Raw genomic sequence first — 18,383 nt, forward strand, 5'->3', positions numbered from 1 at the left:
CTTCTTTTTACTTAAGTTAATTCTGAGATTTAGGAACCATCTAGTGCCCTGTTATCCATCTTCTTTATTTTTTCAAAGTTCCTCTTTTCCAATTCACAGTTTTCTTTTTCCCTGCTCTGTGTCAGGGACTTTGACAAGTCATTCTTGTCTCTTGTGCCAGCTGTGCTAGGGCATTGTTTACCAAGCTACCTTTCGTTTCTCTCACCTTCATTCTGAGTCAGTCTCATTTCTCTCTTGGATTTTAGTTGCAGCCCTTTGCCTCTTCTCTCAGTTGTTTGCCTGTAGGAGTTTTGATTCTTACCCTCTTCATGGTTCCTGTAGCTATTCTCCATCTGCCACAGACAGCATGAAACGAGCAGGCTTTTAAGTTCCCTGACTTAACATGATCTTCAACATTATCTTTAGGAATAGCCTTGCTTAGCTCCATGTAATATCATGGTAAAGCATGTTTTCATACTGACTGGTATTTTAGTGAATATAGCCCAAAAGATCAATTCCTTCTCTGATCATGGAAAAACTTCAATTCATATATACTTGATCCAAATTTGGACATATCCTAAAATGAAGGCTCTGTTATTCGGTAGATTTCAGGTCTCCTCTGCAAAGTGCAACGTAAATATTTTACATATTTTTTTAGAAGTGACCAGCCTTTCAGAAAATTTCAGGCAGACACTCAGTTTCATCTTAAATGGTCAAAATTGGGGAAATAGATAAGGAGCTGAAAAACAAAATAAATATTGAGCTTTAATAATAAGTGGTGCTGAAAGTCTTTTCTGTAGTTAGAAAAGAGTTGTATTTTACAGGAATGTATTTGGAGCACTATGTTTATTATGTTTATTTTAACTGTGTGGAATGGTAACTAATAAATGTTTATAATATATTCTTGTAAATGGTTATCTCTTTCAACTCCATGTGACTGAGTCATTTTAGAGCTCAGATTATTCAGGTATGTAATTGTCAGCATGATCTAGTTAGAAGAGCATCCAATGTTTGATAAACAAAGACATTTATGTTCATTGTTTCTATAAAATTTTAGATCTAGCGTCTAGTCCTACCAACATGACGTCATGCAGATTTAAAAACAAAATTCACCATTTACTTAAAAAAAAATAATGAATATATTCTTTCTTCACATTTCAATATAAAAAGGAGATACATATCATGTGGTGTTTCATGTAAATTGATCTCCAGACTTTTTAATGCTATTTGAATAAAATTCTGAAATTTAAAAATATAATGTAAAACTGCAGCACAATAAATATTGTTATGCAAACAATGCAACTACAAAAAAAAAAAAAAACAAATTCAAGATAACCATAAGTAACATTATTAAAAAGTTAACTTGTCTGATACTGTAGGATTTGCCTTTTTCACAGACCTGCTGAACCTACCTTCTTTCCAGAGCTTAAATTGATGTAAATGCTTTGCTGCTAAGGATTCGTTCTGGTCACTTTCATTAAAATGTTGAGGTTTTTTTCTCCATGCCTTCTTATGCTGTATTTGCTTTTAAGTAATACAATATGGTAAGGACTTTGGAATAAATTATATCTCCAGACACACAATGTTAGGTGGGTCGATAAATGTCCTATGACGTCTACTATGCATCATAAAATTTCTATCATAACCTTTTTAACAAAGCTTTTCTTCTTGGACACCAAGAATTTAATTCAAAGCATTTTACATATTGCATTACTTATCAAAACAGTGGATATGTAAACCTTGACATTTGTTAAAAGACTCAGGCTTTAACAAAAAAAAGACCAGAACAAATGGATAGCAGAAAACAGATTAAACAACCAAAAAGTGACTGCTTAGAAATAGGAGCATGTGACATTACCCCAAGACAAGCTTTCAGCACATACTCAAAATATTTTTTTATATATACCGGCATCTGAAAGTCTCTCAGACTGTACTGGAGCTTCATATATTAAATTGTTACAAGTAAATAAATGTACAGTAAATAAATGTTAGAGCCTGCTTTAGTATAGGAGAAATTAAATTGCTTTTCTTGGCTAAGATTTGTTCCCACATCAGTGGGTATTAACATAACCATGTACCACGTTAAATTATACTTAATATACTTGCCAGGTTCATAAATTCTAGTACAAGTAATGGTAATAATAATAATAGTTGTCAAAAGTATCAGTACTGTATATAGTAAACACAATGTAATTGTTCTAATTTATGTTTAGTAAACATGTTAGTTTACATTTAATATATACCTAATTCTATTTAGTAAAGATACTAAATATCTTGAAACAGTATGAATCTTTCTGTTGTTGTCTTTCATCAAGGCCCACTACTAATACACTTAAGGAACATAATATAAAATAAAAGTGTTGTGATTATGCTTACAATTATTCATAAATCACAAATTAACATGTGCATACCTATGTACGTATGCATATTAATGAAATATATGCCTCTTTATAGCAAAATATGACAGTAAATGTCACCTTTATTTTAGCAATTAAGAAATTATGATAGTAGTAATTTGATTACTCATATGCTAGTATGTGAACCATTCATTTGCAGGACACATTGCAGTTTAGGGGGAAATGGAGATATTGCAAATCCAAGTATGCCATAAAAGCTGTTTACATCTTTAGTAATGCTGCAAGAGAAATACGTAATGTCCCTCAAAAGAAAGCACAAATGAATAAATATAAGAAAAAATATCTAAAAAGGATTCATTTTAATATGTTTTGCAGGTTTTTGCAAAGTTGAGGCTGTTTTTTGGTTTGTGGCTTTTTTTTTAACAATACTGTGTTTTTAAGGAACATTTCTAGGTTCAATCTATTAATTCAAAGTGCCATTGTCATCCCTTACCAGACTCTCTTATCTTCTCTCATTCCCTTGATTTTGACAAAATTCTAACCATTTCCTAATTGACGTGTCTTTATTGAATATTTCTGAAGAAAAAAATTGACTGTTTGAAAATCAGAATCAGAAAATCTGTTATAAACACAGGTATGGACGGCAAAGTCACTGAGGTTTTCTTGTTTATATGCAATTTTCTTTTTAATTCTTGCAAGATTCTACCTAGTTGCTTACTTTACACTTAAGTGCAAAGCTGCTCTTTCTTGAGCACATGTGAAATACTCATACCTAGATTTTCACTGGAATAGCAAAAGACATGAAGTAAAAGTAAGCATATTAATTTGTAGGCATATGTATGATCAATCAGGTAAGTCCTATATTTGCAATGCATTCCATTCATTATTGGATTATCATTTTTGGATTAGATATTAGGAAAAATTTTTTCACAGAAGCGGTGGTCAAGCATTAGAATAGGCTGACCAGAGAAGTGGTGGGATCACCATCCCTGAAAATGTTCAAAAAATATGTGGATGTGATGCTTAGAGGCATAGTTTAGTGGTGGACTTGGCAGTGTTGAGTTAATGGTTGGACTCCATTATCTTAGAGGTCCTTTCCAACCTTCATGAATGTGTTTCCATTCTTATGTTTTCATTAATCTTTCTGTTTGATCTTGCATTAAACTCTAGGAGAAAGAACTGCAGCAAAACGCTTTCTTATATTTGACTAATACCTTCATTATAAATGATGTTTCTTTGCTTTAGGACACAATTTGTTAACCATAAATGATATTAAAGCCACTAGCAGTTGCAATAGCCACTGATGTAACATCTGAGAAATAGCTGTGATCTGAACAGGAGTAAGCAAACTGCACTATGCTGGTGTAATTTATCTGTCCTTGAGAATTGTTCTACAGGAGATGGGCCATTGGTTTTCCGTGCCAGCTCTGTCTTTCAGCACTCCAGTAAGACCAATAACTGGAACAGTAGCCTTGATAATAATACCAATCTCTTAGTACTATTTAGTAGATAGCAAAGTGCTTTATCAGAAGTGCAAACATAATTATACCCATTTCAAAAATGGAAATATGGGACATACGAAGGGAATGATTTGCAGTGATTTACAACAAATCCCTGTGTAGATATTTCATTCCAAATTAGTTGATCATTCTCTACAATGACTTTATTTTCCTTGGCTGAATAGTGCTGAGAACTGTGTAAAGGGTGGAAAGAAAGAATGCAGTTAGTCTGTGCTTCAATTCAGTTTGTCTAGTTCACAATTGTATAATAAAGTTTAAAGCAGATGCTAAAAAGTCTAATGAGACTAGATTAAAAGAGACCCATGACTATTGGACCTTGGGAGAGCCTCTGATTTGTTAAACCTGCATACAGCAGGTCTTTGGGATTTTTTAATGGAATAATACCACGTATTTCATACTCATGTAAGGACAATATATTCCTTCCAATACATTATATATAATTACATGTGAAGAGGCAAAAACCCTACATGTACAGATTACTGAAATCCATCATGAAAATACTATTTAGCAGTGCACACAGGTTCATAAACAAGTGAGGTTAGACCAGAAATAATTCAGATCAGGCAGTTAGGATTAGGTTGACTGACTGTCTTACTATATTGATTCTATCATTACTAGATTAGTTTTCAAATTCATTATTGATAGGCTCTTTCTAGCATCTGTTTTTATTATCTTTTTAAAATAATGTAATAAAATGTATTTTTTGTCAAAATATAGGAAGAAAAATGGTATGTCTTGTTTACCTATATTGTGGATACCATGTTGAAGATGAGTGCATAGAAAAAACATGTTAGCTCCAAATTGGTTTTCCACTTTAAATGTGCAATAGCTATTTCCTTTTTGGTTTTATTTTAACAAAAAAATTCCAGACTTAATTATTTTTGTTGTTTAACGATGTTTTCAATTTCATAAAATAATTCCTTAAATTAAAGGCATGCAATTTAAAAAGTATTATTACCATGTTAGATTTATTTTGTAGTTTCACTAGTTAACCACTTAATTTATTAATTTGAGGATTTCAGTCTTCAATGAACATGTTATGGTTCCCAGGCAAAATAATTAGTGGAAAGTTTACAGCTTGATTAAATATTTTCTTTGCTCTTTAACAAAAGCCTTTCTGTACTAAGAGATCTGCTACCATTTGAGGTGTTAAATAAAATAATCCAAAGGCAAGGAAACTGGGAGTGCTGTAAAGGCAAAATAACAGAGTTTTAAATCTTTAGGAGATACATCTAGATTAAATTATATATTTTTTAAAAGAAACAATTTACTACATCCGTAGACCCATGAGAGGATGAATAGAGGTAATGTTAAAAATACTTGAAAGCTCTTTGTTGCCAAAAGAGAGAACTGTTTAGTAAGATGCATTTGCAATAATTTAAGAATTCATAAGAAAGGGAACTGTGGGCTGGGAAAGCCTCCTGACATTTAGATCTAGCAGGCTACAGGAAAGCATCCTACAGAAAAAAAAGAAAAAAGTCTTTAAAATTTATAGCTATGTTTTATATATTGGTACATAGAATGATGTTCTACTTTTCTGTCACTATGTATTGTGGAAATTTAATATTTCTATTGAGAAGTACTAAAATTTTAAAATATCAGAAAATACTGAAACTGTGAAGCTAATAATATTTTCCTTTGGTAAGTGGCAAAAAGTTGTTCATAAAATATGTTTTTTTATAAGCTAGCATGCTAATTAAAGATAAAGATAAAGATAAAGATAAAGATAAAGATAAAGATAAAGATAAAGATAAAGATAAATAAATATATACTCATAGACATGAACTGCTGTATTGTGAACATCATATCATCATATCATTCTCTTACAAAGTTTGGGTTGCTTTCCACTGATATTTTCTTTCTTGCAGATGCCAAAGAAAGATATTATCAGGTGTAAAGTGTTCATTTATGTGAAATAGATATTTGGTCATGCCTATTGGTTATTTTGTTTAAATAATGGTCGGAAGAGTTTTTTAGAAACTATTGCCTAAATTACTAAAGCATCTGTATGCAAGACACTGAAAGTGATTGTTTCACATATTCACATGTGTTCTTAAGTTTTTCTATGGCACCATCCAGCATCTAAGTTTAAGTATTTCTGAGCTTTGAACAAAAGAAATCTCTTTTTTATTTGGTCTAATATAACCACAAAAACCTGTTAATTAGATATGTCTTCTGAACTAGTTCTTCATCCACTTGAAGGATGGGTTTCTGTATCAAAAGCACTGAGTATCTCTGTAAATGTTTAAGTTCAAAATGGACAGATAATGGCACTTCTAAAAATATGATAATTTTGTTTAGTAATTTTACCATCTTTTTGGATAAGGAGTTTATTTTTTAAGTACTGCCTTGTGAAAATACTTGTATTACTTTTAAACACTGAGCCGTACATAACTATAAAAATTGTGTGTTGTCAGATTAGACCTAGAAATATTATTGTATTGAAAATAATATGGTACAATGAAATTTAGGGGAGTTTTGGTTGGTTGGTTGTTTTTTAATTTTGTGTCTGTTTTGTTGTTTAGAAAATAATATTTCTACTCCAGAAAAATCGTATTTGGGTCCATCTCATAGAGAACGGATATCATTTCGAGACCATCCAGTGCAGCTAAGTGGAGGATGGGGAGCAGGCAAAAAAAGGCAAAAGCTTAAAAATATTAGCTGAATATTGGAGATACCTTAACTAGTTGATTTAATCAAACACAGAGAGGATATGGAGAGCTGTTTCTTTTTAAGTTTCTGAATATCAATTGTTGGATTTTCATTTATTACCAATAAACCAGTTTCAGCTAACTACTTTTGACTTATTTTATTATACATGGTTACAGTGGTTTGGGTTTTGTGGGATTTTTTTGGTCAAAGTATTTTATACCTGTCAGTCAGTTATCATAGTTTGTGTTTTCAATTGCTTAAATGTTCATGTGGTATATAAGACAGAACTGATTAACTGTACAAGGTTTGTTGAGCAGTGACTAAGTTTAGGCTTTCTTATAAGAACTGTATGAGAAGGCCAAATGCAATAAGGGTTCATGTTCATGTGATGTATGTCACATACTGAAACAGTAAATTCTCGTTTTCTCACGAAATATAATATATGCTTGCAAACTGTGTTGTGCACTGTAGCAGCCAGCAATGCAATTCTTAGAGAAGTCTGTTTAGAATATTTTACAAATGATGATCATGCACTTTTCTTTTATTAGAAATATGAGTAGTCCTCTAGATCTTTCATCATAAATTATTGTCATAATATGATAAAGCAACCTGTTATGATTTTATACTTTTTTTATACTTCTGTTTCCGACAGGATTTTAGAAAAGGAAAAAAAAAAAAAAAGAAAAGTTTCTCATTTTGTTCTGGGATAATGTAAAATTAGATCTATATGTCATTGTTAACTCAATTTTTTCACATAGACAGGCTCCTTCAAACCCATGTGTAAATGCTTTGTGGTGCAAGGAAATCTAGAAAAAAAGAAATGCTGTTTCAACTGTTCATGGGTATATAACTCATTACTTCTAGTCAATGCTTTGTCCATCAGCATACAGGGCAGAAAATGGTCCTTGATTTCAAAGCCTAATATTATTTTAATGTCTTCCACTTTGAGGGTGTAAGTTGTTAATTTGATATAAAAAAGGGCTGCCTTTAGTATTTCCTTGTCTGATTTTGTAAACTGCAACCCCCTATAGATGGACAAAGAGATGGAGAGGGTAATGGGACTTGAAACTTCAGTCAGTAAAGAACATAAATTCTTGCATTGTGGCTGTTTTAAAAATGTACTTAAATTAATATGTGATGTTATTTGTAACCTATTTTTTATGCTAACATACATATCTAACTATGGGTTAGAAACATTTATCTTCATTTTTGTAAATACTTGCATTAATTTTCAGATAAAAAGATGGCTGATCTCATGGAAAACCTCTAGTAAATAATTTTTCTTGTTTGAACCACTGTCTTGTTTTCATTATCACTTTGCTATAGAAAAGTCATATTGCACCCTATTTCAGGAAAGATTTCTTTGCCTTTCTGGGGAATTATGGTCAGGTTGCTTAACCTGACTACATAAATGCTATGGTTGTCAACAGGGCATAAAATGTCAGTAGATGTTTATCTTACCTAGTTAGTTTCCAAATGTATGAAGTTAGTGTTCAGGTTGATTTCAGGATCTGCAATATAATGACTTTTAAATGTCACCGACAAATACTGGCCCTTTCTGATTTTGCTTTTAACATCAAGGTTAAAAGTTTTGTAGGAAAAACTTCATTATTTCAGAATGTCTGCTGCAACAACTGGCAGTGTGTGTAGCCACTGTTGCAGGTATTAACTGGAAATCAAAATACAAAATCAAGAGCTTCATAGACTAACCCTTCTTGTAGGTTGTCCCCTCTATTTGTCTAGAGTAACCATAATACACCGCACATCACCAAAGCTGTAAATAAGGGATATTTCAGATTTTATGCTTCTTTCTATATCATCTGTATCTACATCTATATAAAAAAAAAATCTGTTGTATAAAAATTATCATACCTAATCTCTTTGTTTTCAGGGTGTTTCCGAATGAGAAATATCTTCCAGCCTAAATAAAATGGTCTGGCAACATTTTTAAGGCCTTTTATTTTGCAAAGATAAATGGTAGTTTTTTAATATACAGTTTGCTAAATTGTGAATTAGAGTGACAATATTCACTGACAAGCCTTTTAGATTCATAATATGCTTACTCTGCATAAGTTAAGTAATATATACATAAATTAAGGTATAAAGTATGCCAAAACATGTTGCTGTTTTCATTGCATAACATTGCAATGTGTAATAAGATGAGGTCTTATTGTATCCAACACATTTTTCTCAGAATTGCAGTGTTAAAAAAAAAAGTATATCTGACCAAATACAGGAAAACGTGCAAGATGCAACTTCTGTTCAAGCTAGTAGAAAGATTTTTATTGCAGTCAGACATTCAGAGGTAAGATGAAGCAACCAGCATGCCTTGGTGTTCAGTCACATCTTAGAGTATGTAAGGTCAGAGGTAACACAGATGATACACGTGGTGAGTATTTACAAAATTAATTTTTCAAGCCCTACTCTGCAAGCAGTTTTATGGGGGGGTTTTTGTGTCGTTTGGGGATTTTCTTTTAGTTCTTTATTTTCCTTTTTTTTTTTCCTTCTACCCCCCCCCGCTTTTCTTTGTCCCTTCCACACCTGCCCCCTGATGCAGTAATTCCCATTTCGGACAAGAACATATACTTAAAAGTAAGCTTCTCTGAGCTTCTCTGTCAGTTAGGTCTGATGTTGAAGCGGCTGTGAAACTGCATTCCTGGATGCGCTGCTACCTTTGCAGTGCTTCAGACTTCTCCCAGACTAGCTAGGATCATCTCCTCTATCCTTTTTTTCTGTTCCTGGAAGATCCTGTAACATGAAGGAGGAGGGACTTCGTATGTATGAGCTCTTTTAAAAAAAAAAAAATCTTCCTTATATGTATGAAGCTTGAGACTCGACAAGCATTAATTTGAAACAAAGAAGAAAACAACAAGGTGCATGGATTGTACTCACCAAAGCAGATTGTGAGCTTCCTACAAGCTCTCCTGAACTGTCTCCCTGGACTGTCTTTTCCTGTGCTACTTATCTGAAGGTGTGCTCAGCAGTTCCTTAAACCCTCTGTTGTTTCAATCGGGACACCAGGAAAAACACCTGCAGCAGCAGGGGGAAAAAAAAAAAATCTCCCCAAAAGGCATAGTCTGCATGTTAACGAGGTGCTAATGTCAGATCACCCACACTTGAATGACAAAGGTCTGTGAGGAAATATTTTTCTCTGAATAAAGGGCAGATTTACCTACTTCAGACACATTACCCATGCTGACTCAAAAGATAATTGCTCAAAGACATTTCATGTTAAGACACAAAGACGTGTTAATGTATAGCATAGACATTGCTTTGATGCAGGGTGAGTTGGTGTTACATTTTGACTCAGTAAATCATTATCTTTAATCATTAATAATCCTATTATTTGAACATACATTTATTAAAGGCGTGTCCACTGTATATAGTGTTTACATTTTTAAAAAATTTGCCACAGGTAACATCCAAATCTGGCCTCAGACATATGGTTGCAAAACTTTCTCTTGGTCTTCCATTACAGTTGTTAAAAGTACCACGAGGAATATATTGCATTAATATCTCTTTGATGTTAAATTCGGATTCTCATGATAACAGCAATGTGTGTTTATGAAGGTGCAGTCTTTCCTTGATACATACTGAAATTCCTTCCATTAGCATTCATGGAAGCCAGACTAATATTCTGGGATACTGTGCAATCTTAATATGCTTTTCTTTTGTCAGAAAAACACATATGAAAAGTAGCTATTACCACATGGCCCCAAAAAAGCAGGAATAGAACTCTTAATTAAATTATAAAAGATTGAATTGCATGATGTTACATCTGAGTTCCAAGCAGTTTGTACTTAGCTCTACTAGCTGGAGAAAAAAAACAACCAAAAAAACCAACCCTCAGCAACTTGGGGTTTTAATGTTTTATTTCTTTCTACAGTCATAAGTGAAAAAAATTAACTGTTATAGCAGTTGTGAAACAGTTGTGTTTGTGTCAGTCTGTATATCTATACATTCATATACACTTTCATACATCTGTATAGATATGAGATTGAGATGTCAACTGGTCACGGATGTCGGTGAGGTTAAATAGGAATGGGATACATTTCTTTTCATACGAAGTCAGAAAAATATGCTAAGTGTAGGGAAGGAGACAGGTATGGCCTGCAAGTAACAGTACACATAAAGTAGGGTTGGGTATTGTGGAGAGCTTCTCTCCTGGTTTTCAAGGTAGATGATGGACAGAAAAATGCTGACCACATGCCCTTGGCTACATGCTGAAGGCACTTTCTCGTGCCTTCTGGTACCAAGTTGTGCTGAAAGTTTGTTAGCAATAAAATACCTATTGGAGAGATGTTAATGAAGTTCCATGATGCCTAATGAACAGGAACTGGATTTCCAAAGAGATTTTTATTGTCTAACTTCCCCAGACTGACCATCCTTACAAAGACTGTAAATTAATGTCATTATGAGCTGCACTGTTATTTACAGGTCATTTAGACAAGTGGATTGTCTTTTATGAGCACTTCCTCTGTTATTTTGGTGACAGATTCGGACAAGACAGGTTAATACCTAAGTAGCTGCAAAGGACTACCATTTTTTCCTCCTTTGCTCTTCATTTGAATGTTAGATTTGTTTGGAGTTAGTAACCTTTTCTTAGATGAAAGATTGCTACTTATATAGGGCTTTTTTTTTTTAACATGACATTAAATAAGCCAAATACCTAGGAAGATGTAAAATTGCTTCTGACTGAGATGCAATTGAAAGCTCTTTAACAATAAAGCAGGTAAGAGCATTTTGTGTGAGTAACAACAAATGCCGATTTCACAAAGTTAATAAGTGATAAAGAACACTTGGTTAATAGCTAAGGGTTGGGTCTTCTTAATTCCTAACTTATTCATTTGTTAAATTACGCTTATACAAAGAAAACAGAGGTTAGTACATTTTTCTTTGCTAGGCAGTACTTCAATGTTGAATGCAAATAAGCGCCACCAAGTAGTTGAGCCACAGCCAAGGTGTTCCACATATATCCTGAGATGGAAGACAGCTTTTTTTAGTTAAATTCTAATAAAGGATAAATACCTCTATTTCAAATCGGCACAGTTTTCTGTGTTTGTGAACCCTGATCTGAAAAAAAAAAAAAAAATACACAAATAAAATGGGCTGTATATTCAGGCTACATTCCGATCATGAGATGAGAGCTGTCCTGTCCAAATACTGTGGGGTTTGTCACCATTACCGGGTAGGAGAGATTTGAGAGGTTATCCATTGCAGGAACACTGGTCAGCCGTAAGCTTGGCTCGTTTGTCTAATACGTTGCTATTCGTGCGATTAAATTGCAGTTTTTCTCCAGCAGTTTTTCTTTAGACGGTGCTGTCCTGTATATGAGAAAAGAAGGATTGTTGCGGGATTAGAAAAGCACGGCTAGGCGACAAGAGAATAAAAATATCAGCCTCGCAGTCTCAAGAAGTGACAGTTTCTGGTGGCTTTTTCTCTTGCCTCGCAGTTAAATTTTTAATTTGCAGGTTCTGTGAGAGGTGCGGCTGCGGCCGGTGCCAGCTCGCAGAGGCTGCGTGAGCCCCGCTCCGGAGCGACACCGAGGGGCTGTGTCCGGGAAGCCGGCACAGATCCTGGCTTCCAGTTCACCAGCGACAGCTTCATTCTCCAGTGCAGGTCCAGCCCCATGGATTTCTATGCGACATTTGACCGAAAATAAGTTTTTTAAAAACATCAAACAAAACAAAACAAAAACAATAGCTAAGAGCTGCATTCTACACGGCCCCTTCACGTTTGTGCCGTTTTCATTCACATTTAAGGTAATGACTCGGGAAGTTGTTGCCCTTCAGGTAATGTGCAGCCTGGCCGTGTGCCGGATTAAGCTCAGAGCCTCGGCCAGGACGATGTGGGAAGGAGTTGTCCCTGCTCAGGAGAGATGCGCTGGCTATAGTGACTTGCAAATGGTCGAAGTGGGGGACTTGCTTTCACCTGGTGGACACTTCTTGCCTTGCGAACAGGAGGCGAAGCAAAGATTCAGGCTTACGAAGTTCTGACTTTACCTGATTACTTGATAATAGGAAACATTTTGTGCCTTGACACAGCACAAATGCAAACAGAAATAAGATAATTTCCTGCTGGGTCATACCATCTCCTCGCTGCCCATCGCTGCCTGATACACTCTAGAAAGAGCCAGCACACAAACGGGCTAGGAAAAATGTCTTTTATGGTGACATATGTCGGGTATGGGTTTCGTCAGGAAAAGTGAAATATTTCAAGGCAATTTGTAATACAGTGGATTAATTTGGATTGCCCTGGGTAGAAACAAAAAGAAGACTGTCTCTTGCCAAAGACTGGGGGCTGGCTTTATTTGCCAATATCAATATTTGTGTGGAAAGCTTAAAATATGTTGTTTTTCCAAGAGTTGAAGTTTTAAAAGGGGGGGGGGGGGGGGGGTGGAAGGAGGAGAAGGGGGCCCGCGGATGAAATATTAGCAGCATATCGGTTAACCACTAAGTTCTTTTTTGTATCCATCTAGCCGTTTCTGGGAGGAAGGGCAGAGTCTAAAGGCTCGGGGATAGATGCTCCTTAATGCAGGCTAGCGTTTCAAAAGATACAGGCAGCTCTCAGCAAATGATAAAATAAGGCTGAGACTGTACAGAGGCGGTGCTGAAAGACCGGAATAAAATTGCTCTGTGACTTTCAGCATCGCTGAATTACACATTTTTAATCGCATCTAGCACACATCACATTGGGAGAAAAAATGAAAAAAAAAAAAAAAAAAAAAAAAAAAAAAAAAAAGCCAGAGTTCTTTCAAACGAGGTAGCCTTGAAAACCGGCAGTCCTTGTCAAAGCAGCTCAATGCATCCATTTGCTAGTACCTCCAACTTGAACAGGGATCTATTTCTTAAACCCTGCCCCTTCTGTCTCACACCTTCTTTTACCTTCGTGCTTAGAAACCACAATGTCGACCCATATTTCATGCCTTAGAAGAAATCAATTCATCTGAGATGACAAGGCAGCCCCCCACATACTTTCCAGGCCTCTCGATACATTCAGAGCCTCGGGTCGCTCCGGTAATGTAGCCCTTATATTTTCGGAATTGTCCCAGGACCAATCAAACTGCCATCAGGGGAGGCTGGGGAACTTGCAAAGGAAGGCTTTGCTTTTAATTTGCTCCCTTGCATAGGTACGCGAATGCTCAGTGCCCTACAGCCCAGCGTCCGTTCGCAATGGGAGAGCAAAAGGGGTAATTTAGACAGAATTGTTCACTAAAAAATCGCTATCAGCTCCTTTGGGGGACGGGCCGCTCCTTGGAAATAAATTCCAGGGGTAAGGGTGAGAGAAGAAGCAACTGTTCACCCGTAAAAACCTAACAAGGCGCTTTTTCACTTCTAGATTTTTCTTCTAAGGCGTCTGTTTCTGTGATATGAAGAACGGTGTTCGTCTTTTGCCTTGCGAATATGTCTATAATTTGTTGGAAAGCTTGGCAGAGGGAGTGGGAGAGAAGATTTGGCTTCTGAAGAGCCGCTCCGGCTGCTGGAGCCCGGCTCGGCCGGAGCCGCCAGAAGCTTTGTCCCCGGTAAGGGCGGGGGGACAGCCGCCTGCTCCGGGCTGCTCACAGAGCAGCTCTGTGCTTGCCTTAGCCACCAGCCCGAGTAGCAGCCAGATCCTACTCTTAGCCGAAGTGCGGTGGCGGGCGGGGGCGGGGAGGGTTGAGTGGAGCGGAATAAATATGTATATCGGACATGAGAAGCATCTTTAGGAGCTAATCTCTTCTTTCTGGTGGTACCAAACTGCACGGGGCTTTGAGTCCCACATCCCAACTTTCAAATCCTTTCTAAACTTGATAAAGGGCTACAATAGCAGTCTGATAAAGCATAGATTAAATTCATGTAAGATTTGTTTTTATAACACATATGTAAGTCGGATTCATTATAATTTGAACTAGATCAAGTTAAGAGATTAATGCTTTTATAGAGCATCTCTGCTGAGATTTCCTATGGGGCTAAGATTAAAACAACACACTAAATATTATCTCATTCAATTCTGTGTTTAAAAAAAATTTAAAAAAACAAAAAACAAAAAAGGGTTTAAGAAGCGTCTCTACCTGTTGCAAGAGGAAAACTGCTGAAGTTTGTCCAGCCCTGACAGCAATCCTGCCTTCTTAACGGGGTAACTCCCCCATTCACCAAATTTCTTGCTTGTCCCCTAATTATGCCTTTGAGGTACATGGAATCTTCATTTTGTCTGTGCAGGTGTTATACAGGACATCTCCCGAACAGCTGAGGTACTGTCAAAGCGCCAAACTGCAGGAACCGTGAAATGGTTGCTGTCGTTACGTTCGGGCTGTTTTGTGGACTAGACCTGGTAGCGTCTGAACCTCGAGCCTGGCTGGGGAAGTGGGAAAGGCTCCAGGCTCGGGCCCAGCCTAATGAGAGGTGACACCACTACACCACCTTCCCTGTACGAGGGGAGCGGGGCTCAGCAGACCCGTCCGCTGCCCACGCAGAATTAACATTAAGTTACCGAGTAGAAGTGTAGTCGATTTGCTCCTACACTTTCACTGATCTCTGAAGCTACGGATCCCAGGTTTTTGGTAAAGTCACTCCAAACAGTGTCAATTAAACATTTCCTCTCCAAACGGAAAATCTTAAAGCCGTCCACGTACACCAGAACCGATTTGTGTTTGCTCAGGTGAACAAAACCTGCCTGTTAGGAAGAAAGTTCGTTAAAGGGGGATTGGATTGGGACCTTCTGCAGCCTGGCTGCGGAAATCCAAAATACAATTTTTATTTTCAGGGATTAAAATAGTGATGCTTCACATATCCAAAAGAAACTAAAAAAAAAAAAAAATCCAAGTCTCCAAAACTCAACTTCTTTCAGTGTTCTTTGAGAGGCAATGCACTTCTTTTTGCTGGCAATAAGAATATTTCACATGATTCTTCTCACAAACAGGATGTCTGGAAAATTATTACTCAGCCAAGCTAGGTTTTGGATGGTAACTTGCAATTTGCCACATTCCACTGGGAGAGAGATATGGAGAGAGTCACAGAGTGTCTTTTTACACCTATTTTTGTTTCCGCACGTCAGGTCAGTTCCCAGGACCGAGTGGCAGTGACCGAGAGGCTAATTTCTCAGAGGGTCTCTCTGGAGCCTACGTCCGTCTCACGCAATAAAATCGCCGTGTCTGAACATGAAATGAGCTCCTAGGTAAAGCCTCAGCAAAGAAATCAGAAGGCTTGTGGAAATACTGAACTATCTGAGCACCTGTTTTTCAAGATAGACAGTTCTCTTCGTGTTTCACACACCCTCCCCCTTTCCCCCCCCGGCGGCTATTGGGGTGCTTGATCCCATTCAAGAAAACATATGCTTCCCTTCTTCCCCTATAACCATCCCTCAGCCGCCCCTCACTGCGGGGCCAGCCCTCCCGCTGGAACACCCATCGCTTATCTTCACAGCTTCACCTTCCATCTTCCCAGACAACTGGAGTGTGCGTATGTGGAAGGAATTGAACAGTACCCCCAAAATTCGTTTAGCCGAGCCGAGTCCCAGGTAGCCCGAATTTCCTCCCATTCAATCCTTAAATTAATTTCGTGCTTTAACGCTTCTGGAGGGAAGAGAAGCGTTGGTGTAAAAAAGATTAAAAAGTAAAAATCTTCTTTCTGTGCTACCATCCATAGTTAAAAATATATATTAGAAATGGGGAGGAGGGACGGGAGGGAACAGAGATTCCTGGACATTTGAAAGGGAGATCATCCCCCGTATTGCTGCCGTTCTCACTTTATTTAAACAAATGCAAGGGTGTGAGGAGATGCTTTCAACATGCAGTAGCCGTGTTTCGGCTGGAAACTGCCATCACGAGCAGCAGCGGCTGCAGACCCCGAAGCGGAGGTCCGAACCGCAGCCCTACATTTCTTTTCCCAAATTCTTTGACTGTTCGGCAGCGAGATGTTTGAAATTTAAGTGGGATCCTCGTTCCTGCGCTTGGTCTGTAACTTCTGATGTCAGAAGGGAAGGAATGCCAAGACGGCGGGGGTAAGGCAGCCTGCCGTCCCGCAGGAGAGCCCAGCGGTACCGCGGAGCATCCCGCCGTGTGCGCGCCCGGCTCGTCCCAGTGGACAGGCTTCCCCCAAGGAGCTCCTATGCACTGCAGGGGCGAGCTCCTTCACACCACCTCTGGTCACGAAACGTCTCTCCATCACACATAACACCCTTTCACAGAAGGTTTGTGAGATACTCCATCTCTGGAAACACAGCGGCACATCTGCATGCGGCTCTTAATAACGGGGCTGCCTGGCAGAGGGAGTAGGTCCCTGAAGAAAGATGCTTTTCAAAGCTGTCTCACCTCAGCACAGAATTTTTTTTCTCTTTGCCGCCTTCTCCCCCGGGATCTATCCAACCCCTCTCAAATGGTTTTGGTCCGCTGAAGTCAGCTTTCTCTTTTCAAGCTTTTAAGGAGAACGAATGCCATACGTGGCGCCAATTCTCCCCTAGGTTACATCTCTCCTTCCCTTTGAAGTCCGCTGAGTTGCACAGAGGTAAATGAGAGCAGAATTTGGTCCCTGGAGCTAACAGTGATGTGGAATCACTCTGATTTTTATTTATTTATTTATTATTTCCTGTTGAGAAAAGACGGATTTTAAGACCCGGTTAGAGTCGATACCGCGCTCTATATTTAATACTCAGATATTGTAAATATATATATATATTCATATGTATAAATGTCGGCGCTAATCTCGGCGGGGAGAGCTTCGCAAAGACGGGGCGATAAGGGAGAGGAGTCCCGGCTGGGGGGAAGATGCTGCAGGAGGGTCGTGTTTTCTCAGTGAAGCAGGAGCAAAGAGCACAGAGGACGCCGCAGCCCGTCCCCAGCTCTGTCCCCAGACGACGCCGGCTCTTCCACGGCCCCGCGGGTCAGCCGCGGCCGGGGTGGCCCGATCCTCCCGGGAGGGAAGGGTGGAGGGGCTGCCGGGGTGCGGAGCAGCTCGGCGGGGAGCGAGGGCTGCTCGCCGCGGTGGCTCCTTCCGCCAGCGGGACACGCGCATCCCCGCGGAGCCAGCCGCGCTCCCTCCAGCCTCCCTAGAAAGATCCCTGCTGCCGCCGGCAGCCCTTGGGGGGTTTATGGTCATAGGAGATGCTCCTTGTCCTCGGCTTTCCTGGAGTTTAATAGTTGTCTTTAAAGAAGGACATTTATTGGGATAAAAGAGGATTGTAGGCTGCAAAAACTTTGCACGTGTCTTTCATTTAAAAGACATCCAGAGCTCCATTTTTTCCCCTCTCCCTCTCTCTCCCTGTCTCTGTCTCACTTCCCCCCGTGCCCCCCCCCCTTTTTTTTTTCCCTTCCCCAAGGCATTTAGTGCTTTTAAGGCACAGTTATAAACACGCTGCCGAAGAGCCAGCGCACGGAGCTGTGCGGGGGCAGGGAGAGGATCTATTTCCCCGGGTCCGGGGCAGGAGTTGTTCCAGAAGGTGCAAGGAGGAAACGTGTCGTTTTTCATGAGAAATCCGGGGACGGGAACTGCCCTTGTAGCGGCCCCTGGGGCAGGCTCCAGCCTCTCTCCCGGGGCAGGCAGCGAGCTGGGCTCCGCCGCACCTGGCCGCTCACCGCGGGCACCTCTCGTCCTCCGCGCCCCTTCAATTTCTCTTCTCCCGCGGTCTTAGGGAAACCGCTTCCACCTCTCCCTCCCCGCCAAAGCGACACCCCCACGCCACAAAAAAAACCCGTCCCACTCCAAGTCCCCGAGCACCACCTCTGCACTCTGTCACGACGGGGCTCCGAGCCTCCCGCAGCCCCAGCTCGGTGATGGCAGCAGGTAACGCTGGGGACTGGGATAGAGATGTGGGGGTAGCAGTCCGGTCCTGAGAGATGTTAGGGAAATGCAGATTGTGTGTGTGGGGATGGTGCCCACAGCTACTCGACAGAGGTAGCTGA

At 39.0% G+C, this 18,383-nt stretch overlaps 1 protein-coding gene and 1 long non-coding RNA gene across 7 annotated transcripts in view; both read left to right on the forward strand.

Moving 5' to 3' along the window:
* Nucleotides 1-18,383, forward strand: part of LRRIQ1 (leucine rich repeats and IQ motif containing 1) — a 113,188-nt gene that overhangs the window by 93,834 nt on the left and 971 nt on the right. For 4 of the 5 annotated variants that reach the window (XM_088165014.1, XM_088165017.1, XM_088165015.1 and 1 more), the window contains one exon: nt 6,382-7,800. The exons of the other annotated variant lie outside the window; for it this stretch is intronic. In XM_088165014.1, the coding sequence (XP_088021140.1) occupies nt 6,382-6,521 (140 nt within the window). In that variant the 3' untranslated portion in view covers nt 6,522-7,800. Of the gene's footprint in view, nt 1-6,381; nt 7,801-18,383 lie in introns of those variants that run through there. 5 annotated transcript variants of the gene reach the window in all.
* Nucleotides 12,042-16,042, forward strand: LOC148223578 (uncharacterized). Of its 2 annotated transcripts, XR_015803794.1 has the most exons (4): nt 12,042-12,270; nt 13,847-14,030; nt 14,707-14,738; nt 15,542-16,042. It is a non-coding gene; the product is annotated as an uncharacterized LOC148223578 (long non-coding RNA). The 2 variants fall into 2 exon arrangements; XR_015803793.1 differs by lacking the exon at nt 12,042-12,270 and having other exon boundaries at nt 12,955-14,030.

This window comes from Sturnus vulgaris, chromosome 5 (genome assembly GCF_052056855.1).
Source record: "Sturnus vulgaris isolate bStuVul1 chromosome 5, bStuVul1.hap1, whole genome shotgun sequence".
NCBI classification, from domain to species: Eukaryota; Metazoa; Chordata; class Aves; order Passeriformes; family Sturnidae; genus Sturnus; species Sturnus vulgaris.